Here is a 27,419-nt window from a genome sequence, read left to right on the forward strand (position 1 = left end):
TCAATTCCATTTTTTAAGTAGATTCATGGGGTGTTTAATGTTCTGATTAACGCTCACTCGCTACCGCTCGTTCGCATCTAACCTGTTCAAATTTTTTAAATAAGTTTCAAAACTATGTTTCAGACTCATTCCAAAAATATATTTTGCATATATCTTTCGTAAATAGCGGCTATTCATAAATTTAAAAAAATTCGAAACTTTAAAAAAATCTTTTTAGCTATCTTGTTTTAAAATGGTGACCATTCACAAATTAAAAAATTGTAACTACGTTAAAAAAAGTAAAGGTGTAAAAAGGTTTAAAATTATTTTTTTTAACTATATAACATTTTTTGGGCATTTATTTGAGTTTTCGAGGATGCGATAACTGCCGTAGTTTAAATAATAGCGCCAAGAAACTTATAAGAAAATTATATCTTGCACATATCTCGACTAATCCGCCATATTTTTTTTCAAAATGGTCACTAATGTTTTTTTTTTATATTTTTAACTAAAAAAATATGCTCAAATATAAAAAATTAAATTCAAGAAATATGTTTTTTTTTACATTTCTTTTTTGGCAGTTTATGTAAAATATAATGAAATTTGAGGATACGATAATTTCCGTAGCTTCAAACATATCTATATAGTACTTGTTCTAAAAATATATCTTATACATATTTTTAAAACTAATCGGCAATTGGCAGGTCTAAAATAACAGTTGAAAAAGATTAGAAATTGAAATGAAATATAAAAAATTATATTTTTGTACATTTTTCAATTTCGTATTGATAAAAATAGATATTGTAAATATCTCCCCTAAGTTTGTTAACTAGTTTGATCCGCCATCTTTATTCATAATGGTGACTATTCAGAACATAAAATATCGTTTTATTTTTAGAACATATTAAGAGAGAAAAGTAGAGAGGTAAAAATATTTTAAAATAAAAAATAAATATCTATATTTTTCTAATAAATATCTGATTCGCCGTGTTGTTTAAAAATAGTAATATAAAATAAAGTCGTCACTCCGTTAAAAATAAAGAGGTAGAACCCGTGTTTTATTTAGATATTTATGTGGGATATATCGAAATTTGAGGACACCATAATTGCCGTAGTTTTGATCATTATCGACATGAAAGTCGTTCTAAAAGTAGCTCTTATAAATATAAGTTCGCTAGTCAGTCGCTTTATATTGAAATAGGTGAAAAAGTAAAGTAGTAAAAAATATTAATTAAAATAAATTAACCCCTTTCATTCGTATTTTATTTTATAAATTAACAATAAATTAAAAACTTTTAATTTTTAAAAAAAATCTAAAAACATAATTCTTGTGGACTTTTTTGGGCGGATTTATTTTTTTAAAGTAGGGTCCGGCGGTTTTAACGCTTAGGAATTCTGTTAATATATACAGTTATTTATTTATTTATTTTAAATTTTTCATATAAAAACTTTTTAAAATTTAACTGGTAAGGTGCGAACGAACGGTAGCGAGTGAGCTTTGGTTAAAACAGTAAAACATCCCATGAACACAACAAAACAGGTTCTGTTTCGGTACGAGGCAATTTGAACACGTTCATTTTCACTTAAAACAATAAATCAATACTGGACAAATAAATTTAACTTTTAATTATATTTAACATATTAAATGATTATATTTAATTAAATAATTGTATATAACAATTGAATAAATTATATTTAATTAAATAATTATATGTAACAATTGAATAAATTATTTTTTGAATAAAAACCTCCGATAACAGGAAAGTACCAAAATGAATACATATACATATATATTTTGTATAATATTATAAGTCTTATCTTAACTTGATAAAATTATATCAAAATATTTATACCACACCCTGTGCACCATTACCTTCTATAAACACGGGCGAACTATTTTCCGCCAAATTTATACACCGTTCCACATTAGTCTGTCTATTGTGTGTAAATAAATATAAAAAAAAACACACATACATAATCTGATTTGTATAATATTAATGGTCGAACGGAAAATGTCACAAGGTAAAGAAATTACGCACACGAGGGTAGTTGTGTGTGTATAGTCGCGGCACACTTTTGTAACTCGACCTCGCCGCGTTCCAATTCATCCACAATATCAACACGCTTTTTAATTTAAAAACGACTACTATTTTAATTGCTAATTGAAGTGGTAGGAATGCGAGCGCTCTGGAAGGGAAGATTCGACTCCATTGTAGGCGAGTCGCTCGTTAGTGCTCCGCGGTGGAGAGAGAAATCCCTCTTCATCTCGGCTTCGCAAACACTCTCGCCCGTCCGTGGAAATTGCCACCGAAAGCGCGAGTTATCCGAGGTGCATTCATGTAGGATTCCACTTTTGAATTGCTATCCGAGTGTGTTTGTACGAGGGACGATGAATGTTAATAAAAAGAGCCCTAGCTGCCGGCGCCGCTATTTTAACCGTGCTTGCACATATGATACGTATACGTATATACGTTTTTTTATTAACGGTACGTATACAGATTGTGTGCTTGTAATTTAAAAAGTACTGTCGTTTGACGCTCGCAATAATCAGTGAGCTTAATGAGGTGGTAGTTTTCACATTTTCTCCCGTAGTATCTAAGTCGTATAGAAGATCAGGTGGAACTCTCAAACTCCATAATCAGGGGCAAACACAGTTTTGATTAAAATTTAAAACGTATCGGCGGTTCAAAACCTGTGAAATCAACAATGGTGTTTTTGGCACCGACCATTCGGCTTTGCTCATGTTCTTTTTGCAAGTGCTTTTAACGGATCTTCGCTCAAATATGCGATCGTTTGTATAACGCTAACAAAAAACATTCTTATTGAGTACAAATAGAGTGATTAGGTAATTATTATCATCTTATCAATATGTTATTTATAAGAGCCATGGTTGTAATATAACAAAGACTTTCCAGAAATTACTCATATTTACGAGTTAATATTGTGCCGCTGTGAACTTTCTTAATGACTGATATTGACTGTCATTACAAATAATTATTAATTTAAAGTCTCTCTGAAAAAAATTTTGTACTGATATTTTTGCTTTAACATACTAAGTTGTAATTTTTACGGCAGTAATAATAATATTTAAAATAAAACTTTGTACTGATTCAAACTTTAAAACACCGATGTGTACCGCCCAATTGTGCCATTTTTTGCTTTGTGATAATTTATTTTCTTATCAGTATGTTATTTATTAGAGCCATGGTCACAATAACTAAAAGCCGACAAACTTTTACAAAATATTGCAATATTAAAAAAGCTTTATAATTTCCGAAATTCCAGAAATTACTTATATTTTCGAGTTAATATTTTGCAGCTGTGGATTTTCTCAATGGCTGGTATTGATTTTTTATTTTTTTTATTTATTGCAAATATTTTTTTATGTATTTTTTACATTGATATTTTTTCTATAACATAGAGAGTTCTGATCTTTTCAACAGCAATAATAATTAAAATAAAACTTCATACTGATTGAAAGTTGTGCCATTTTTCGTTTTGTGAAATGTATCTTTTTATCAGTATTTTCTTTTTAAATACGTTTATTTCAATAATATAAATAATTTTACAGACATAATAAGTATATATAATATAATATACATTTTTATATTTACAATTAGTTATTAGCTAAATTCAATAAAAAAAATAGGAATATTAAAAAAACGTTTGTGGTATAAATTAAGGGGAATAAATACAAAACACTTTAAGCGAATAAAAAATTAAAATACAGTTTGCTATTTATAAGAGCCATGGTCCTAATAACTAATAGCAGATAAACTTTTGTAAAATATTGTAATATAAAAAGATTTTTTAATTTATGAAATTACAGAAATTACTCATATTTCCGAGTTAATATTGTGCAGCTGTGTACTTTCTCAATTACTGGTATTAATTTTTTTATCTTTTTAAAATCAATACTATAATAGGAAACTCGATGATTGTTTTAAAGATTTATAACTGAAGGAATTTAGATATTTCCATGTGAACTCATCTTATGGGCATAAAACGTTTTAATAAGTTACTATACAATTTAAACGTTGTTATTAACATTGCTTCAAAACACGCTAGTGCGTTATTAAATTTGATGTTAGCGAAAGAAATCCGTCTTAAAATTTTGCATATTGGAATTTAAGCACAATTTAAATAATTGTTTGTTTGTGCATTACCGTTGGACAGATTGGTCAGAGCCGTGAACACCCCATGAATAATTCTTAATACACAAATAATTAAAATAATTATCTGTTAAATCGCACCATTGGGATTTGTATGGAAGCAAGTTTTAAAATAGTGTTACTATACTCTGATTGATTTAAGAATGTATTACTTAGGTGAATTATTTTCATTATTGCCAGTATAGAGTTTATAAGATCTTGAAATGCCATGTAGTTCGACCTAATAACGTGAAGTTGTAAATTTACTAGTAGGCAGATTTATGCGCAAAATAATTTTGTCTGATTTAATAAATGCTTAGGATAAACAGAATGTTTTTATGTGTGACCGGATTATTGCGGACAGCGAAAATGTTCGGAATTTTCAGGTCCGTAGTTTTTGTGTTTGCAATTTTGTTTCAACCGCACCGTTTCCAAACTACTTGTTTTAACTTTGATAATGAGCAAAAAAACTTGAGTATTTTTCTCAAGTATATTTGGACTTCTTTAATTGAAACATTCTTCTTCAATGGCACATATAAAAGGCATTCATATGATAGCATCCGTTCACGCATTTTCGAGTGCTTAAAATAATATGACTCGAGCTAATAATTTTTCTAGAAATGGCATGTATACATTTATAGATTCGCCTTTTGTCAAAATATAGAAATACATATATTTAAAATTCAATGAAAATAGCGGACCGTAATGTGTTAAACTTTCGATGTGATATCTTCTCCCGTTTTATGTAGATAAAACTTTTTAATCGCAAGTACGAAAAGGCGCCACGTGGCATATACATATACATACGTATATAGTTCTTTGTCGTATACCTGAATTTACGACTTACATACTATGTCAGGACACACGATAATTAATTTCGTTTTAATATGTTTTAATTAAAACAAACTCGTGTATTTTACTACACGATACATATAATATTTACGTGCGGCGGTAAACTTTTACTAACACATGATGTATATTATAAATAATATAATTACAGCTGCAAGTTGAAATTATTCAATTTTCTCATACATATATATATGAGTTTGGTATTTAGTAGGTTAAGAATACTTATCCTAACGCTCAGAGGCACCCTCGTGCGCGCTCGCCAACCATCCTACAATTAAACCCTGTCAATTCCCTTAACATTAAGAACGACCTCGCATGACGGCATGCACTTGGAGATCATCCTGTGTACAGTTCCGGCTTTGGTATGCGCAATGCGGTTCTAACACCGTATTGTGTTCATAAATTCGATCGACGCTGCAATTGCGGCATACGCTGTACCCAAAGGGTTGAACGAAATCGCGAGCTTTCGTCGCCGCTTCGAAAAGTCAGATTTCTATGAGTTATGGTGTGGTATATGTGGAGTGGTAGTGGGGTGGTCCTGTCAGAATTGTACGTAAACGAATGATGAATGCGGTTGTGGGGTAGTTTCGTGCAAATCGGCTATCGTGTGTTGTTGTTGCAAAATATTTCGCATGCAACGTTAGCCGATGCGAAGAATTGGGTCGAATTTATATCCTTCAATATAACGATGAATGAATTTATTTACTTTTGATTATTTTTTATTTGTTAGGATGCTCCGTGAATAATACGATTGTATGATCCTGTATTTCTAGTGACTGAATATTTATTTAATTATAGTTAAAACGTAATGAATGCGTTACACGTGTTCATAATGTGCTATGATAATTACATGTATGTAATGTGTCATGGTGACAGCATCCAGAGTATGATACAAAACTGAGATAAATATGTGTCAACTATATACAATACTTTTAATTAAAAATCACGAGCGTCTCGAACACGACATTATCGTAATTATCGTTAGCTATATCTTCTCACAAATATATGCTGTATTGCGGTATTACGTGCGAGCGTATTTCGAGCAATTAATTAATAAAGCTAAAGGAGAAGTCCACCCTTTATGTAAGAGTTATATCTGTCGTGTACTTCCATGCGCATTTATTGATTAGGTATATATTATTTCAAACGCTATTGTTGATAATGGTTTTATTATATTATTAGTTTTTATAGTTACATTAATACATATAAAACATAATTGTTATTTAATGTAGTGGCGTTGGATTTCTATGGAGTACCCTAATGTGGCGTAAGCCTATCTTAAACATTTGAGTTTGTAATGACAACGATGAGTCACCCCTTATCTCGTTACCTAAATAATTACCATTAATCTCAGGTCTGCCTGTATTTTGATGTGTCCAGCTTTATATACAATTTTATTATCTTGAATATAAAATCCTCTACAATTAAAAACCATATGTTTTATTATATAACTTTTAATAACCATGCGCGATCAACTATTAGGCAGATTTAATGAAACAATATTCTTAGAATGATATTTGAGAACTATAGAGAACCTCTGTCTTGTTTTATATTTATATGATTTCCATAGACATAAATTCATATAAAAATAGTTTTTACTCACATATTTTTATCTTCACACCTTAACCCTTTATATGCTAAAGTACCTTAGCCTAGTATACCATTGTAATGTCAACCATTTTTATTAAAAATTACAAAAGCACTAGTTGCTTATGACAGCCATGGCGACGTTGAAAATGTCATTTTATCAATGCTATAAATGCTTCTTCATAGATGGCTCTATATACCTCAAGTCTTGTAATATCATTTTTAAAGCATAAATGCGAGTTTTTGTAGAAAGGCCATGGAAATACGGTCGTGACTCGACAGAGCTTCGTATTTCGTTATAAATCAATGACCAGGCCAAGTTTTATAGAATATAATATTTTTGTTTTAAAAAATGAGGAAAAATAAATTTATTATAATGTGCGGCGACCGTTCGTTAAACAATATTGGAAACATATTTTAAACTGCGTTCCTCAGAACCACTTTAAAATTGTTTTTTGAGAAAAATTATTGTTTCCGAGAAACTCTCTCCTTCGCCACATCAGGGATATCAACAGTTTTGCGCCTCGCCGGACAGTTGATTTTGGATCGTCATACTATCAAGGAGTACAGACATTTTCCTTTTAATTGCCCTGATGCCGGAGTTTATTTATTGAGTTGGAGTTTATTTAAAATCAAATTATATTTAATTTTTGTGATTTATTCATCAATGGATTTTATTACCGCTGAATTGATTTAAATGTGAACCCATTATCAGCTTTTCTTTTATGTTAGGAAAACTTAACTTGTTTAATTTAGTATTATTGAACTTTAACTGTTTTAGTAAAACATGAATGTTTTTCAGAAACGTATCAATGGCGGGCATCTGTTTTGTACATTTTAATTTTTGATTTACTATATTAATTTTTTTATTAATGATCTGTTGTATTTAAATATTATCCATTCTAGACTTTTAATGTTTTTAAACATGCATAAATTAAAAATTATTAATATAATTTTCTGTGGTTACAATTTGCTACATTAAAATTATAAATTTTATACGTTTACATTTAGAAAAATATACTTAAAATATTTCTTATTGAATTTAAAAAAACAAATAAGGAAAAAAAAACATGTTGAAGGAAAACAATAATAACAGTTATATAGTGATATGATATATGTATTATTTATTAACTTAAATTTATTTTATTAAACTTGCATCAATTCATCAAAAAAATTCTTTAACTTCTTTGCAATTATTATTCCTAGTTGATTTTGGTAAATCATTGATGGTTTTAAATGCAATATATTTTAAAGAATTTGTGCCTAACATCAGAGAAAATGCATCAGCAGATCTAATTTCATAATTATGTAGCCGTATTTATAATCGATAGTATTTTTTATCATATTTAGGCAAAATTTAACAATTTTTTACGGCACAATTTTGAATAACCAGAAATGATTTTAATTTAAATCTACTTGTAAATCCCAAAATAAACCCAGTTAGGTAAGATTAAATTACGTTGGAAAGCACCAATTTTCGACATAAAATTCATTGACAACCATTTTTCCTGCAATCGCGATAACTACGTTGCTTGAATACTAGGACGTTAATTTTTTCACGTCAATTTATTACGCGCAAACACTTAAACCAAAACCCCGATTCGAATCACGTGCCTTCGATTAAATAAATACCCGGCAATAAATTAACGTTCCATACGTTTTAAAATACGCTTGAGCGTACATACACATACACGCAATATCACGTAATATTTTGACCAAAAATACAAGTCGTTCTCGACTTACAGTGGCCCATTTCAAGGCGTATCTCAGATATAACCATTAACGTCCCAAATAAATCTAATTTCTTTGAAGATTTATAGCGCTCGCTCTTGACAATGTACAAATCGCGTTTTTTACGTTAATTATTGTTTGTGGGAAGAAGAGGATCAACGTAGTACGCTAACGTTGTTTTATACACTATTTATAAAACCAAATTTGTATGAAGTGTATTGTTATAGACGCGTGATTATTATCAAATATTAAAATTAAATTGTTTAAAATATTTTATTATGTTAATATATACAATATAAACTAAAAATAATAAGATTATACTTGTGTTGAAAAATGGTTTAAAATTGTATAATATTTTATTTATACTTATGGTTGTGAATATTGCTGTTTATTTATGTATCAATTTGTGTTACCAAAGTAACGCATAGTTTTGTATCAGCTGTGTACAGTACTCCCCTCCTAGCAATTTTTCAATTCAAGAGTATTGGCGAATGTTGTTCAATACGCGTTCGTGTATATTATCTGTGTGTACGTAGTGCGTTGCATTTTGAATAATAATATGAAATACTATACAATGGGCTTTTTGAACTACCTATGTATATTGATACTCGAGTTTCCATTGCAATAACTCTGCGCGATTAACTACGCGGCACACAAAGACTTCGGTTAAATTCGCACATTCGTATATATTCGCCACGTACACGTTAACGTTATTCAATTCGTTTCCCACAAAAGAAAGCTTTATCGCGCTTTCGCGCAGCACGCGCTCTCTCTCAAGGATTAAACGGGATCAGCAAAAACAATAGGGGCTGCCGCAAATGTGCGGCGGTTTTTGTCGCCAAACTATGTGTGTATTATTCGCATAAATAATACTGATATGTGTGCGCAGGAGCTTTAATTAAAAGCTCGGAATGCGAATTCGTAACGCGAAAGCTAAATGTGACGCGTATTTCGTGTGTACGTGACGATTCAATCAATTACGAATGACGTTTGTTAGAGTGAAATAATTTATTTGTCAGTACATAAATTTGTTTGAAATCACACACACGCATTTTAGTAACGACGCCAATGTATTCCAAAATATCGTTTTTGTATTCCTTTGAATAATATTCTAAGAACGGGAAATATTAAATTGTTCGCAATTCCGATCAATCAATGGATTGTATTTTTGCATCCTTTCAATATTTTCGGTAACTCAATGTTACTGCCTAAATATAATAAAGACACTGTAAACAAATATTTTGTTAGTGTGTGAGCTATAGCAATCGTTGCTCCGACGAGTATTTCTCTCATTCTGGAGTACCGCAGGGATAAAATTCATTCCTATCTTTATAAATGACATACAATTGCTAGCTCATAATATTTATAAGATGCTGAAAGCGTTTCAAAGTATTCGTATGCTCAAAAAAAATAGCCTACGTAACCTAAAATTGATTTAAAAAGTTACCTTATGATATTAACTCAATGGCAATGAAAATCCCTATTAATATATTATATAATATTTATTTTTTCTCTTTTTGTATATTTGAATTAGATAATAATAATCTTTTTTGCACGACGACGATACGCGACACGCACCGGTTTTTATTAACCGCGGCAACACAAAACGAGAGTATTATTGATATTTTATTAGGTATGTACGTATAGATCGTCCTATAATTTATTGCTGGCCTAATCGACAATCTTCTATTTAATTAAGTATTATTAGTTAGTTTTCTATTTACAGGCGGCCCTCGACTTTCGCATATAATTGGTTCCTGAAAATGTGTGCGAATGTTGAATGTTCGAAAGTAGAGGGAAGTAAAAAAAATTAAAATTGTGTGTATTTTAAAATATTTATTTATCAAGTAAATATGAGATGTTTAAGAGACATGTTTAAGTGGAGTTTGCGGGTGTGTCCTTTGAAATGTTATCAAGAGTTAACTGTTTTCCACTCTTCTTTTTCTTTTCTTCATATAGTATTTTATAACATGCTATGTCTTTATTGATCGCCCTACGCACTTGAGATATGCGTTCTCCATTGGGATCAAAATCTTCCATAATATTTTTAAATTTGTCAAGATGCGTGAAGGTTTCATTAATATTTTTCATTGTTAAAGAGTTTTCGAAAATAAACCTGTCTCATCTACATAAAATATTTGGCTAGAGGAATATTCTTCATCTTCAAAATGTTTTTTTTTAATATGCGAAATAGTGAATTGTGCGAAAGTCGAACCGCCTGTAATTAAAGACGGAACAGTGTAGTTTGTAACGTCTCAGACTAGTAACTCTGAGGTTGCGGGCTCGAGCCCCGGCAGCGGCATTCGAATTTTTATTTATAAAAAAAAATCATAATCGTTTTTTTTTTCATTATTTTGCCTATTGGTTGTCATAAATAATATAAATTTCGCAAAACATAAAAGGGACGATGGATTGTAAACACTGCAACGGTACACTTAAATAAAAATCAAGTAACGAATAGTGAAGAAATGGACGAACAAAAATTGGCGAACGTGCGGTATCCAAATGTTCTAAAATTCTTTGCGCACATGGCTTTATTTCTTGTGATTTCTCGGAAAACTATTTTTGCGTTGTGTTGAAATATTTTCAATCCCACAAAATGGAACAACCTTTAACTTTGATAAAAATAAAAACAATAATAATTAGAATAGTCATGATAGCCCAATGCGTTATAGCGGATTATACATAATCTACAACTACAAATTAAATAGACACTAGACAAAATCAAGGCTAAATCAGTGCCATTTATTTTATTAATAATTAAATATTATTACAGCTTATAATTAATATATAATATGTTACTATGTACAGCTTAGATCGATTATATATTACGGTGTTCATCCGTGAGATCAGGAAAAAATAGGAAAATCTATATTGATCCATCCTGATATGATAGTAATTCATACTGATTATTAAATAAAATAATATAATTATAATTTATAATTATTTTTTTTGTATTAACCACAATAATTTATCAATGTATCAAAGACAATTAAAATTAATAAAACAGCAACTTTCAAGCACTCTCATCAACTACACCATTAACGTTTGTTTTGCAACTTTGTTCTTCGAGTTTCTTTATTTAATTCTACAAATTACTTTTGTACCACCGCGCGCCCGTTCCAGCAAAAACGATCGACTAGCTTTCCAATTGTTTTTAATCAACTCTTTTCTCCTCCATCGCACAACCATATCGCCCGTCCATATCTTATTCATGCCATCTTACCAAATCCTAGAACAACACATAACCCTGGCAGTAGCGCAGCATCAATTATGAACGCATGATGTAATGCAATCACGTGTCGTTTGTTTCCGTAAATACGTGCCCCTTCACGTACACACTCCCGAGTGCATTGCGGCAAAATATTTTCGCCGTTGCGCCGATTTTTTTCTACAAAGACCGTTAATGGCATTATGTCGTGTGTGAAAAGTTTTTCCTACCACAGTTTTCCCGTGTCGCGTTTACGTTATGCGTTAATCAACTTAACACGTTCGAACGTAAGACGTAAGTCGAGTTTATTTCAATCGAGACGAGTAATTATTGTGTCACGTCACGCTACTTTTAGATTTTCTCAGACTTGACGGATCTAGTGGAATATACTCGTAGTACATGCATATTAAAAAGACGGTTGATAAATTACGGCGAACAAGGTAAACCCAGACGAGGGTTCTGAGAAAAATGTTGCAAAATAAATGTAATGTAGCATCGAATAACCCAATAAGGGATACAACGTTTAAGCCTCGTTACCCGAGTTACTCGCAACGTCTGAAAATAAGATTATTGGATATTTTATTATTAAAAAAATATAGTGATCCTTACAAAATCTGATAAAAACCGTATTATCAGAAGCTTTTGAACAGAATCAATTTATTTATGATTTTTCAAATCAAATTCTTGTCTACGCATTGTAATGTCTTCGACTTGACAGCCCAATTATGATTCATTGGATTTTTTTACAGCTTCGATGATATTCTTATTTATTTTATTTATTTATTTAGCTAAAAAAATAATCAAAACTTCACATAAAAGAAACTAATATGCGCTGTTGATATTATTTGCTGCTTTAAAATGTCTATGAAACTCAATTTGACAGTTGCGAAACATATATTTGCTGTTCAAACCCAAACCTAATGTAAGTTCTAAAACTAATTATAATTTTGGAAGTCATCTCCCAGAGGAAAATAAGCGAAAGAAGTACAGTCAATTTGCTCCATAGTTTGTCTGCACTTCGAATTACACAATGTCTTAAAAATATGATAGCTATCTTTACCGATATATGGACTTCTGATATAAAAGTGCTGATCAATGTATATTAAAATTGAATTTTGGTCAATAGGAGGGCGCAAAACAATAGTCAAAAATTCACGTCAAAAGCAATCAAACCGTGTCGGCGCCGTTGCAGTGTAAACGCTCGGTAACCTGTATTTTTTTTATATTATTAATCATATCTTTAATATATATTGCAAACAACAATGGTCTTAATTTGGACCCTTGTGGTACACCGTGAGATGTTATTTTCTTTCTGGAATAATCGAAATTTATTAAACATTTTGCTTTCTTTTTTAAATAATTATCAAACCATCTTAAAACTATTTCACATACAAATAATTTCTTCAAAATTATTACTCTGTCTATTGTTTCAAAAGCTCTCCTAAAACTCAATAATTGTATTAATATTTTTACATCACGCAAACTCGCGCAGCGTTTGATCAATGCGGATGTATCTAACGACGACTCGGGTAGGAAGTTAAGCAGAGCATCGGTTAGCGCCTAGGCAAACAGTTTTAAACTTTATTATTATTTTATTAATTTATTTACAATAGCTTAATAGCTTCAAACAAATTAACAGAAAATAAAATAAAAAAATATTATAATTTATTTCTTAATGTACGAAGTTTTTGCATATATTCCAATAAATTACATAAATTCCTGCTGTACTAGTTTGATTCTCAGTGCCAAATTTTTTGATGTTTTCACAAGATTTGCTGTTTTGATCAATGAAAATCTCTACTATAACTTTGCCGCGTAGCCCAATTTTTTACATATTAACTCAACAATTGGTAATTTACTCATATTCGTTTGATAGTGCATCGTCAATTTTCACTATAGTTACCAATTTATTTAAAATAAATCTGAATGCCGTTTTGACATTAATGATTGGAAGCTCACTCTTATTAACATGATTATGTTTAATAAGTTATACAAGAGTTTGATATCTGACGGGTGCGGGAAAACGAGAAAGACCTGATTCATGCAATTGTATATTTGTCTATTCCGCACAAGTTGGTGGTTGTTTCACCCAACAGTCAATCTTTAGTGTAATATATTATAACAATATAGTCGAGGGCGGTTTTAATGTGTCCCCTCGACGAGAATCAATTTATTTCCCAACTGGACATCTCTTGCGGTATACAGACCCTCTTCTCTCTGTCGGAAATCTCACTGTTCGACAGCTTAATTCAATTTCGGAACAGCGATTCTGATCTCAAAAAATAAATAAAACACCCCCTAAACGGATATAAAGAATTCGATTAAAGTTTTTTGATGCGATCGCTTGCTTTTTGATATTTTTTTGAGGAATACGTAGGCAACGGTGCGCATATTTTATTGCTCTCTAGCGGGGTAGAGAAAATCGGTCCGCGCGCATGCAGAATATGCCTATTCTATTGTAGATACGTAACCCTTTTCGCTACTGAATATCTTATGAAGAAAATTTTAAATGAAATATCGGGTCGCCTTCATATACACGTTTTGCTATGATATGTATGTATGTACCACTGCTATGAAGCTCTGGGTAAATATCATGTCTAATGTTAACCCTTCTCTATACAGTTAAAACATATTTCATACCTGTTCGTATAGTTGCAGTGAAAAGCGGCTGCTCGTCATGGGTTTCTTATGTTTGTCTCGGACGCTTCGGTGTAGCTCCGCTTGAATCTTGACCAACGATTTTTTTTGGATAGCATCAGTTTTGTTTTAACGTTAATGATTGATACTAAATATAAAAAAAAAATTCGACATCATTTGCCATAAATTATTTAAATATGAAACCCCTGATTATCGAGATATGTTGTTTCGCTAAATATTGAACTCTCGATACCGCGTAAAATTCCAGTATGCTCAAGCCGTTCCTTTTCATTATACATACTACATTCCTATTTTTAAAAATACTTATTGCTGTGATACCATAGCAATAATAACTAGTACTTACGGTCTTAAACCAATTGTAAATATGTTACAATTATGTTTAGTTATTTTATTGAATATAGACAAAACTAAAGCAATTGTTTTTATAACACGCAGGCAATCATTGCCTTAACATCTGAAAAATAAATATAGAAACTGCATTAAATGTATGGTGAGCGACAAATACTTGGGTATACATCTGTAATGCCTGCACTATACTCTCTGGAAGTTGTCCAAACCGAAGTTACGACTGAATTCGGCCGAGACCTACGACTTCGAGTAAGCGACCACACTGTCGCAAATTTCATATGCCGTCCGGACGGTGGCTTCTGTCACGTACAGCCGGCATATTTGCGCGCAATCAAAAAATGTGCCAAATAATCGCAATTTTTAAATTGTCATATTATTAAAATTACGCTACTGATAATTATAAAAGTTTGTGTGGGCACTCATTAATACAATATCAGTGAAAACTTTTCGGTCGTAAATATTCAATTTACGCAAAATCTTTGTCGGCTTTTGCAAAATGCCATAAGGCATAAAAATGATACTTCAGAATACGAACACCACATCTGTGACTATCCTAGAATTTGTCGCCATCGATTCTAAATAAGAATTCGTTATGGTGTGACATTTATATAAACCGATCTAGGAAAATACATAAGGATATTCGAAACGATTTAAAAAAAAAATCAAGTACCACTAATCAATTTTATATGAAAAAAAATATAATAACGATATCTGTTAGAAGAATATACCATCAAAAATATAATTAATCCCTTTTGATGCTCTAAAATATTTAAAGAAGTTAATAAGAATCTGTTGAAGTCCCCGATAAGCATGTGGTATTATAACTTGACCATGTGACCACGATGCAGCGCTCGACATGCGTGTTAACCATAGGACGCCTACGCGCATACTGAAATTGAACTGAGTTACTCGTTCTATCTCAATTTGCGAAATACTATATCATTATCTCTCTCACTCTCGTCACTTAAAACGCGAGAAAGCGAAAGGGGAAGTATCTCACCGCTCGCGCTCGAAAGAGCAGCTCCGACTTTTGCCGACAATGTTCGGAAGCGCTCGAAGCTGGCCAAGTCGACTGAATTACCCCCACTTTACCTCCCGTTCTCGGTAATCACGGACAACTTCCGAGAGATTTTAGAGCGGACAGAACCGAACTTGACCGAAGTAACCCACTATATTCTCCGTCCTTGGCCAACCTTGGCCAACTTCCAGAGAGTGTAGTTCAGGCATTACATGTCGCGAAACTCTGGTCCAAAGGACTTGCTGGAATTGTAGCCTTAAAACCGATATTTTTTTACTATATACATAACTAATAACATAAGACCTAGCTAAATTAAAGTATAAACAAAAAATGCATTATGATATTTTATTGACATAAATTTAATTTGTAGCAGCTCCAGATTATCAGTTAAGTAAACAGTTTTGAACAGTCTGTAAAATGCTTAATAGTTTAAATAAATCATTTATGTATGTTTTATTACTATTTACCTTATTTTATATTTTTCATTTACTCTTGTTGACCAGAAAATGGTTCTGGACCAGTACTTAATTTAATGTGTATTTTTCTGTAATTTTAATTTTGTGATAAACGTTTATTTACAAAAGCAGTAATTGCGCCGAATGGGAATTTTTGGCGTCATATTGTCAGACTCAAATTTCGTTGTTATGTACAAGTTTTTCAATTTTATAAGACCCAAAATAATATTGCAGTTCATTCTGTTGTTGTTATTATATAATAATATAAAATATACATATAAACAAACCAAAATGTTATTTAATTTAAATAAAAATGTCGAGCTACTTTTGAACCTCCCTGTATTATTTATATATTTTTTATTCAACCAAAGTTGCATCTCCATTTAAAAAATGAAAACCAATCCCCATAGCGTGTTAGCTAAAAGTATCCGTATTTTTCCGCAAATATTTTTTTATAGAAACGCGACCCAAATATTCGATTTCGCTCACGCATTCTGCATTCAAAGGGTTGCGAACGTGTGTTACGTGCCGCACCATACTTTCGCTTACTTTTTTGTTTTTGCTGTTTTTTTTCCTTCTTCTTACGTAGTTGTTTTCCCCGTTGACCAAACGTTTGTGTACCACGTGCGTATATCTCACTCGAAAGATTTCCTCCGTTCCTTATTCACGAATGGGAAATAGTCCCTCAAGGAAACTGTCCGGTGTTGGTTTAGGATTAGTTTATTAGGTACTGAGGGATTTAATTATTCGTCTCGAGTCGTATGTATAATACATATGTTGAACGTCTTCATTTATTTTATGTGCGGCAATCTAATCAAATTAAAATTAATCACTCGACATTTCCTATATCAATAAACATGAATACAATAATTAAGCGCAAAATATATAGCATTCAACGTTGCTATTATAATTGAATTTACATATCGGAATATCCATTAAACCTTATTTAACATACTGCAACATCATTATGTGATAGATCGATAATGAATGATACTGTTACACGATAATTTTGGCAAAGCGCCAAAGTTAACAATTAAAAATTAACATGAGATTTGTCGCATCGTACAACTGCATAATATAATAATACATAGTTCGCTTAGAACCATTGCTTCAGGTCTGTAACATATCGCAGAACTCTAATTAATAGCATATGCTTGCTAGGTATGGAGTAACACATGTAATTCTAAACTTCAAGTCATTCAAAATAAAGCGATAAAAATAATATATGACTATTAATATTGTACATATTATTATAAAAAAAGAAAACATTGACATGATTAAAATAACTATTCATAAAATTTAATATTTGATATCTTTAAAAACTGTCTCGTAATATAATGGCTTCATGCTTGTTATTTTTGATCCCTCAGTATATTTTCCTTAAAGCTCAACGCCAATTATTTTATTTTCTATATTCTTCGTATTTATTTATTAAACTTTGAACGTTACTAACGTTTCAGATAAAAACATAAGTAATATGCAGCTTATTCATTTTATGAATATCTTTATTTATTAAAGGACGAGCGTTACATACATGGGTATACATCTGAAAAAAATAATTCAATAAAATATTTAAAATGTTCCTGTTTTAAATATTTTTATGTATGTTAAATTCTAATATATTATAAAGTACATATTCTAGTTTTATTAAAAACAAATTTAATGCTGCCCACCACTATAAATTCTTACGGGACGCCACTGATCTGGACTCCGAACATATCAGAGAACAGATCCAAAAAGCTTGCTGCTATTAAACAGAAAAAGTGTACTATAAAATTTAACTGTATAGCTAACAACTTATTAGACTGGTAAGAACATACGATTGCTAGGTGTAGAGTAACACCATTATTAGTTTCTTGAATGCTTAGTCATTTCAAATATAGCAATAGAAATAATTTATAAAACACCTTTTCAAACTAACGTTATATTAGATTTTTAATACATAGAATTAAATAAAGAAATATTTTTCATACTCATAGACAGATAAAAAAGGTATTTTTGGGAATTTTTGTTTTTATTTGTGAATGCTGCAAGAACATTTGTAAATAGTTGTAGGTTCTAAGTGAAGTAAAAAAAATTAAGTAGTCTTAAGCTCAGAAATTTATGCAATATCTACTTTATAGAAGATTTTTGTAGTTTTCAACTTATTTATATAATGTTTTTTTATTGATATTAATCGTATTTCATATTTTAAATTTTGTCTTATTTACTAGAAAATGAACATACAGCAGCAATTTGTACATAATGTTGTAATAAACGCTTATAGAAAAAATATGTAATTGCGCCGGATTGGAAATTTTAGCGTCATATCGCTAGCCCATTTTCAGACTCAAATGCCGTTGTTTTGCATAGGAACAAAAAAAATATTAGTTTTATTAACAAATTATTATATATTTATTAGCAATTTATATTATATAATTTTCTCACTGATTTTTTAAACATAAATATATTTTCGTATGCTTAGATATGTATACAATACTATTGGAATTGACCTAAGCTCTGAAGTAAAATGGCCTTCATGAATAAATTTAGCTTGTAGCTCACATCCGATTTTATTGATGCCTTTTTGAAACATTAGTCTATATTTATTGTTATGTTTATAAAACAATTTGCGCCAAAGTCGGCTATTTTTATTTTCATATTCGAAATGGGATTCCGCCGAGAATTGTCAGGAAAATAAATCACATTAACATTGTTTCATGTTACCCGGAATATTTCCAAGTGACACCCGAGTAAATATTTTATTTTTTTCCTTGCGAATAAGCATTTTATTGCGCTTCTTCAGTGTATAGTTTTGATATAGCTACACGTCACACGTACGCTTCAGCAACAGCAAATAACGTTAACGCCCGTCGAAGCGTCAAACGTCAAATCGGTAATTAACGACTCGAAACCGAATTTTCCGCTGACGTCACGTGAAAATTCCATTTAACACCGCTGGCCATTTGCGTTCAGAGTTTCATCCGGGAAATTAAAAATCGTAAAAAAAGTCGAAACGAGTCGCCGGCGGGTTTAAACGTTAAATTTCTCCAAGTTTACGACGAAAGTTTAAACTGCACTAACTTGCGTTATTATGACGATTATGAAACACACCACCTTTGACGCGGGTAAAGTTCGAGGCTTTTAAGCTGTGCTTTTGAAATGTACGAGAGGGATAATTTCTCACGTAGGATGAAATTGTTTGATTGCGAAATTACGCGCCAGCGAATTATTCCATTAGCCGGCACTGGAGCGTTTAATGGCGGTCTTCGGAACGCCTCCGGGGGCGGAGGCGCTGCTTGAGGAAATTACGGACTTAATCTAATCACGGGGCGAATCAGTCAATGCTGCAGAGGTGATGAAACTATCCGTTCTTAGTTATATCTATCCCTACTCTTGGGGTAGCGATGCGTTCACTAAACATTTCCTGATTTAGGTCCAGTCCAAGGACGTTATCTAGGTCCATTCTTTTTAATTGTTTTTATGTTGATTTATTAGTGAGTAGTGTGGGAAATGAATCTCTGTTTGTGTAGTCGTGCAAAATTTTTAATTAAAAAATGTTTCCAGCCTTGTTCATCCCTTGTTCAACAACACATATATTCGATGCAAAACCGAATACCCCCATTATACAACGAACTCGTGGCGCCTATATTAAAATCACAGATCCCGGGGTTACTTTGTTATGCGGGCGCCGCATGTAAAATGGTAATGAGACGACCCCTAATGGGGTCGTACGTCGCCTCTAATCCTTCTCCCTCGTCCTGACCTGGGAAAACTTAATATACCCCGAGCCCCGTGTTCGGAAATCGATTACCAAAAACGGCAACATCGTGATTGAGTAGTTATTTGCTTCAGCGCGGTTCATATGTGACAGTACAAGCCTTTGTTATTTGATAAAACTTTAATAAATTCGCGTCAGGTTTCATCAATCGCTGTTGTATCTCACGACAGCCCAGGTAGGAAGTCGAGTAGAACATCGGTTCGCGAATAGCGTCCCATTGTACGCAAATCGTAGATGCTAAAGGACGTCATTTGGTGGATCAGGTGGGGGCATTTACCACCCCCCCCCCTTGAATTTAGCTAGAAAAAAATGAAATTTTAAGAAAAGTTTAAATATCGTCCCTGATTTTAAACCAGAAATTATCGAGCTATCCCTCAAAGAAAATCTAAAAAATAGTCTTGAATTATGATTCTCAATTTCTCGAATATTGAATAAAAAATGGAAAAAAAGTATTCGAATATATATATTTTTTTTCTGTTTTTACCAATATTTTTTATTTAACCAATTAGAACAAGATCGTCAACTTAGAAAGATAAAAAAAAATACGTTAAATTTGAACTTTTAGTCATAACTTTTTAAGAGGTAATTAAACTTTTTAAATGCAATTTATTTAACAAAAAAAAATGTTTTTTACATTTTTCAATATAATCGTAATAAAGCTTATTATATAATAAAAATAGTTATTGTGATTATTTCGTCTTAGTTTATCTGATTCGCCATCTTTATTTAAAATTCAAAAACTATTTAAAATATAAAAAAATCGTAACTCCGTTAATAACATTCGGATAAAAATATGGGTATTTTAAAATATAAATAAAATCTTGCACATATTTCTGCTAAGTTTGTTAGCTACCCTGATCTGCCATCTTTGATTTTCAAATACATTGAAATATTGAAATTAAAATTTAAGAAAAACGCTTAGAGGTAAAAACATTTATATAATAAATGGAAATTAAAATATAAAAAAAGATAAAATAAATGCGTTTTTCTTACATTTTTTAGTGTTATCGTAATGATATTTAAAAAAATATATATATATAGTTTTTGAGCTAGTCTGATCCGCCATATTTATTCAAAATGGCGACTATTCAAAACATAAAAAAAATAAGAAATCTTGATAGAGAAAAGTAAATAGTTAAAAAAATATTTTAAAATAATAATTAAATTAAAAAAAAAATTTTTTTTTAAGATAGACGTAAATATCGAATTCGCCACTTTATTTCAAAATGGTGCCATAAAAAATTGTAAGTGTTTTAAAAACAATCTTAGAGAAAAAATAAAGAGCTAAAAATATAAATTAATTTATAATAAAAATAAAAATAAAATAAAAGTATTTGAGGACACGATAACTGCCGTAGTTTTAATCATTATCGACATGAAACTTGTTCTGAAAATAGCTCTTGTATATTTCTAGTTATCTGCTTTATATTCAAAAATGTAAAGAGGTAAAAATATTTAAATAAATAAATAATAGAAAATAGTAAAGTGGTCAAAAATGTTGTATAGTAAATAATAAAATAATATTAAAATTAATTTTTACAATTTTTTATATATAGAAATTAACCTAATTCTTGTGTTTTTTTTAGTAAAGTAGGACCCAACGGTTTTAACCAGGGCTGTGGAGTCGGAGTCGGAGTCGGAGTTGGAGTCGCGGAGTCGTGGTGTTTTGGCCGGAGTTGGAGTCGGAGTCGGAGTCGTGAAAAATGAGCGACCCCGAACATTTTTTATATAAAATGCATTTTTTTAAATTATGAAATTTATGAAATTTTAATTGCGTAATGATGAATGTGTATAGCGTATGAATATAAAACGCGTAGAAAAACATCAAAAATACCTGATAAAATTAAACTTTTTTGAGTCGGAGTCGGAGTTGGAGTCGGAGTCGGAGTGGAGTCGTGTTATTGGTAAATATCGGAATCGGAGTCGGAGTCGGAGTCGTGTTTTTTTTAAACGACTCCACAGCCCTGGTTTTAACGCTTTGGAACTCTGTTAATGGACATCCATGCGGATAGGCATAACAGATTTTTAATTATTAAATTTTCCGTTGTAACCTGTCAATGCATAGTAGTGTTAAAAAATTAAAACATACTAAACCAAAAAGTAGGAAAATATTTATTTATAAAATTTGCAATAAATACAACATAAAATAATCATAAATTAATAATAACATAAATACTTATGGAAAAAAACGTCAAATTAATTTATGTGAATAAATTAACGTACTACTGAAAGGGTTCAAAAAAGTTAAAATTGTTCTATAATATGCAGGTATTAAAATAAGTTAAAAATAAAAAAATAAAATTAATACAGAATAATTCTTACCGGGTGGAATATTTTATTTTCGGAATACGTGTACTAACAAATTAACAAATGTGTATAAATTAACTCACTACTAAAAGGCTCAAAAATTAAAATTATTCTATAAAAGATATTAAAATAATATAAAAATAAATAAATTGTGCGAGAAAATATTACTGCGACGCTTTTGGTTAGATGTACAGCAGGCGCGTACGGTGAGATACTTTTCCTTTCGCTCGCTCGCGTGTTAAGTGACGAGTGTGAGTGAAAGATAAGGGCGTGCGGAACGCACGCCCTTATCTCTCACTCACTCTCGTCACTTAACACGCGAGCGAACGAAAGGAAAAGTATCTCACCGAACGCGCCTGATATACAGTGAATTTTGATTCTGTTTTGAAGCTTTTTATCAGCATTAAATGATTGTGTGGTCAGTGAATAAATTTGTGATAGCAAAGGTCCTAAAATTTAACCCTAAACTGTGGATGTTTTGGTGGCGGATTGAGTAGTAAATGAATAGACTGGTAACTGGTAATAAGTAAGATATGGATATATTATCTTATGTAAAAAGTAGTCAATGATAATCTTTGGAAGGATTTTAAAGGATTGTTTCCTGGTAAAATGCTTTTATCTGAGTATTTCAATATGATAATATGCTACGGCGCCGTTCAGAAATCGATTACCTTAATTATGTTTACACATCGCTCGTTTAATTTTGCAAATTATGTTTCTCTACAGTTTGCTTATTGTTGTTTCAGCGGGCGCGGCACCAGTGGAGGCCAACCATCGACAGAGCAGACCGACGTCCACGACCAGAGGTATACAAACATACACACTAACAATAAAAAGACACGACAAATACGTCGAATTTACGAGCGGCGAATAAACTTTCTTATTCGCTAATGATCTCGCATAAATCAAACTTTGCTCGCACACACACAACAGTCTGTCGGATCTGCAGCGCGTTGTTTTCAATTTATTTCATCGCGAATTTTTACACGCCACTTTAAATTAAAATATTAATTATGTAAATGACCGTAATTTATATACGCACACGATTGTAATAATAAAAAACAACGGTCGTGTTCGAATGGGCGCGAAAACGCAATTTTCACGCTTCGCTCAGCACTCGATGTCTTTTCTGTCTGCATAGTCCACATTGTGTAATGAGGAGATTGATAATTTAATGGGTGTTCGATTCTTTCTTGGAGCGTCACTAATCTAATGCCATTGTAGCGGACTTGAATAATAATAAAACAATCGGTTCGATGTGATCAGACAGACGTTTATAAAAATGAGTCTTAGACGTGCCCTTGGGGAATGATAATTAATTTATAAATATATAAACTAAGCTAATGAATATTAAATAATAAAATTAGATTCTCAAGTTCAGTATATTTTAAATGTAAGGTGCTTTAAAAATAATACTTGTATCACATTAAATAGTAATTAATCAGTTTTGGTAATATAATGGTGTATTTTTTTTTTGCATTTCAAGAACATTTTGTAGTATTTTTTCAACCTTTATTAATTCGATTAATCTAACTCATTAATTATTTTGTTTGTCGGGCAACTCATTACAAATAAAAATATTTTCGCAAGCACGTCAGCCGGAATTTGCATTGCACGCGAAAAAACGCGGCGCTTTCGCGTGACTCCCCATACTTTTAACCGATCCCACCCTCGAAAGGTTAACTTTTGCTCTTCATTTCAACCATTGTTCCCTTGGCTTATATATTAATGCTTCGGACTTTCATTCGCGGCATCCGCATTACCATATTTTAATTCCGCAAATAAAAACATTTTCAAATCATTGTTTGTTCTCGTAACCACTATAATAAATTGACAGGTAGAAATGGCTTATAAATCAGAAATGAGCACATATTATTCAGAGGTAGAAAAAATGGGAATTGTCGCTTGGACCCTATGCGATTTACGCCCTTCGATTTTAAACGTCAGCCGGTCAAATTACGCGAGAAGTTTTCCTGAAAAAAATATATATAGGGAGAGTCTTCCTCTCCTTGGTGTGATTTATCCTCGCCTTTTATCGTCTCTCGATATAAAGGGGCCGCCGACAAAAGAGGGTCAGCCGCCATAAGCTTATTTTCAGAGGCCACAAAGCCGCGCCTGACTTCTCGCTTTAAAATTGCTGAAAAGACCCTCTCTCTATTCGCACGCTCCTTGATGTAGTATGCGACGACCTTTCGGCTGAATATTTTTGAGAGCTTTATGCCTGAGAACGTGGACGACGCCGATAACGTCGAAAAATACCTATATTTGTGTTAATGTCGTGTCTGAGAGTTTATGTTTGAATATATCTAAAACAGCCTCTTATTATATATGTATTGTATATTGTTGTAGTGTTTTTCATTTGCTCCATACAACCTTTTCCGGATAAGCTAGTTTCATATTTTTCACTGTAAAAATATATGCATTACATTATTAATAAATACTAAAATTTGTTCAGTGAAAATATACAAAAGTATGCAGAAATGAGGCCGAAGGGGTGTGACTTTCCAGTAAGATTATTTTCTAAACATATATATATATAGAGAAACATAGGCGGTGGAGTTGAAATGGCAGCTCTTGGAAGTCATAGAGTCTTCGCTGGGGTGTCGAGTTGTATTATTGTCAGCTATGATTTCGTAGAGCGGCTGGGATCGTCTCTCTAGCTCTGTGATTAAATGTCACGTGTTTTATAATGCCGGTTTGAATCACAGATGAGAATGCTTGCAAGCCAATTGCATCGCATAAATGTTATAATAATTAATAGGGATTTTAATGTTTTTATATATATAGTTTTTCTGAATTATTTATTAATGGATTCTACCGCCGATTTGATTTAAATGTGAACCCATTATCAGCTTTCCTTTTATGTTAGTAAAACTTAACTTGTTTAATATCTTATTATTGAAGTTTAACTGAAATGTTTTTCAGAAACGAATCAATCGGCTGTGATGTTCCAGCCATAGTCAGGAATTTCAAGAACTAAAAAAAGTTCCTGAAAATTCGTGACCATTGTTAGAGCATCATAACCGAAATATCAAACAATAAGTTTTTATAGCGATGAATCCTGAGATTTCAATAATATTAATACTTGCGAACCTCTAAAAAAAACATACATACATATATAAGTTCTTTAGTACAAATAAAAATAAAAATTCCTATATAATTATTATTATTTTATAAAATTTATCTGCGTCGTGTTTGAGTGACAAATTGAAAAATTTGAATAAGCGATTTTTATATACTTACGATTTTATATTTATGTTATATTAACGATATACTACGGTCAAATTTTATAATCAATTTAATATGTACATACATATTATAGTCCATCCAAGATGTTAACGCTCATAATCGTTGTGTTGGAAATAAGAGTGCGTGTACGCATGCATGCATACATACACAGTTTTTCGCGAATTTGCTCACACCAATAAGAGAACGTTACCAATACTAAATCAGGGCTGTTTTAAGGGTAGAGTGACCATACGTTGGAAATTGAATTAAAAATAATAATGTATTTTATTTTTATTATAAATTATTGTCATGTTGTGGTATTTTGTAATCAATAAAACAATTCCTGTGATATTCTATTGGTATTTTTAAAAATATTATATTGAACAGATATTCAACCTGGAGAGTAAAACCAAAACTGTTCTCATGTTTTTGAGTTAAATATGTATATAAATAAACAAAATAAGTAAGAAATTTATATTTTACGCTTTCCTCAACAAATTTTAATTTAAAAAGTAAAAATGAATTGCACTTGTAATTTCACATGGTCACCCTATTATATTTTCTCACCAATACTGTGACGATGAGCGTTCATATCTTGGACGGACTGTACATACGTATGTCAAGAAATTTCGACTTTAGAAATCAAGTCCTACTGGTGGTTCATAATCTGTCCCTATCTACCAATATCACGACTCTTCTTTTCATTTATGCGACCTACGCGAATCGTATGATTTTCACAAAAATGATTTCAACAATAAAAAAAATAAAAATATTTAAAAACTATTTTTGATAATTAATAATTTGATCAAAAACGAAAGAACGAGGGTGGGTTAAAATATTATTAGCCGGCCTTTTATAATCTCTCGCTACTTTTACATAATATATGTTTAAATTATTTTTTGTGTCATTCTTCGCCACTTTCAAAACGACTTCCTGGTATTATTTTTTTAATTTCTCAAGAGAATATCGCTTGGAGCTAAATCTGAGCTATAAGATGGATGAGAAATTTCTTTGAAACCGAGGTCTTTCAGCTGTCGCATTTTCATGAATTAAAAGCAAAATTTTCCGTCGCTTTTATATAATTTATTTTTAGAAAAAATGTAATAATGAGTCATAACATTGAAGCAAATAATATGATAAACGAGATCCATTAGAATCTCAAAAACTTTAATGATGATTTATGCTTTCGTTTTATTGATTATTTTTTATTCTAAATGACAATTGATTATGTTTTGTGTGTGTTACATTTTTATAAATACATATTTGAAAATAATAATTATTTCTATAAATCTGTTACTATCCAAAGCGAAGCTTCTCTGTTGACACGGTATCGTCGATTCTCTGGAATACAAAGTGGCACAGATTTCCTTAAAGATCTTACAAAGGTTGTCTTATGTATCTAACTATTGGCATAGATTCTCTCTGTGGTGCACGTTTTATGAGATTTAATTGAAATATGCATTGATGAGTTATCCCTTATCTCGCTGCACCTGGAATTTAAATATATGTTTGTTAGACGTGGCACATATGGTCGCTACAATGTCTTCAAAAACATTTGAGATCTGTGCAAATATATCTAGCACTAATTATTCTTGTATCTGATATTAGGAATAAATTTATTAAAACGACTATAAATTACGCGTTTCTGATACGCGCTGTTCGTTGTTAATTATAATATGTGCACGAATCAATTTTGCCCCACCCTGGAGAAATCTGAAATGACGTCTCTATATATTAAACATCGTAACTTTTCAAAAATCTTTTTCTTGCGGCTGGGCATCGGCAATAACGCAGCGAATGTTGGCTTTTAAGTTGTCCATCGTTTCTGGTTTATCGGCGTAGATTAGCGTCTTTATATATCTCCACAGAAAATAATCCAAAGGTGTTAAATCACACGATTATGGAGGTCAATACGCGAAATTATGCGCTCATTGAATGTTGCCTTCAATAAATTGATTGCGACGCGCTCTGTGTTACATTTTGCGCCGTCTTGTTGAAACCAAAGCTGATCCACATTAATACCATTCAATTGGAGAACGAAAAAGTCAGTAATCATGGATATAAAGGCGCTCTCCATTGACTGTTACGTTTTGGCCGGCAATATTTTTTAAGAAATATGGACCATTGATTCCACCAG

General features: G+C 31.4%; 1 protein-coding gene across 50 annotated transcripts in view; it reads left to right on the plus strand.

The window, feature by feature from the left end:
- ens (MAP7 domain containing protein ensconsin) overlaps window positions 1–27,419 on the plus strand; it is a 237,449-nt gene that overhangs the window by 187,681 nt on the left and 22,349 nt on the right. For all 50 annotated transcript variants that reach the window (XM_088183134.1, XM_088183136.1, XM_088183160.1 and 47 more), the window contains one exon: window positions 22,801–22,860. In XM_088183134.1, coding sequence (XP_088039260.1) covers window positions 22,801–22,860 — 60 coding nt within the window. The remainder of the gene's footprint in view (window positions 1–22,800; window positions 22,861–27,419) is intronic.

This window comes from Plectrocnemia conspersa, unplaced genomic scaffold (assembly GCF_051122295.1).
Source record: "Plectrocnemia conspersa isolate PC_06_02 unplaced genomic scaffold, ASM5112229v1 ptg000003l, whole genome shotgun sequence".
Lineage (NCBI taxonomy): Eukaryota > Metazoa > Arthropoda > Insecta > Trichoptera > Polycentropodidae > Plectrocnemia > Plectrocnemia conspersa.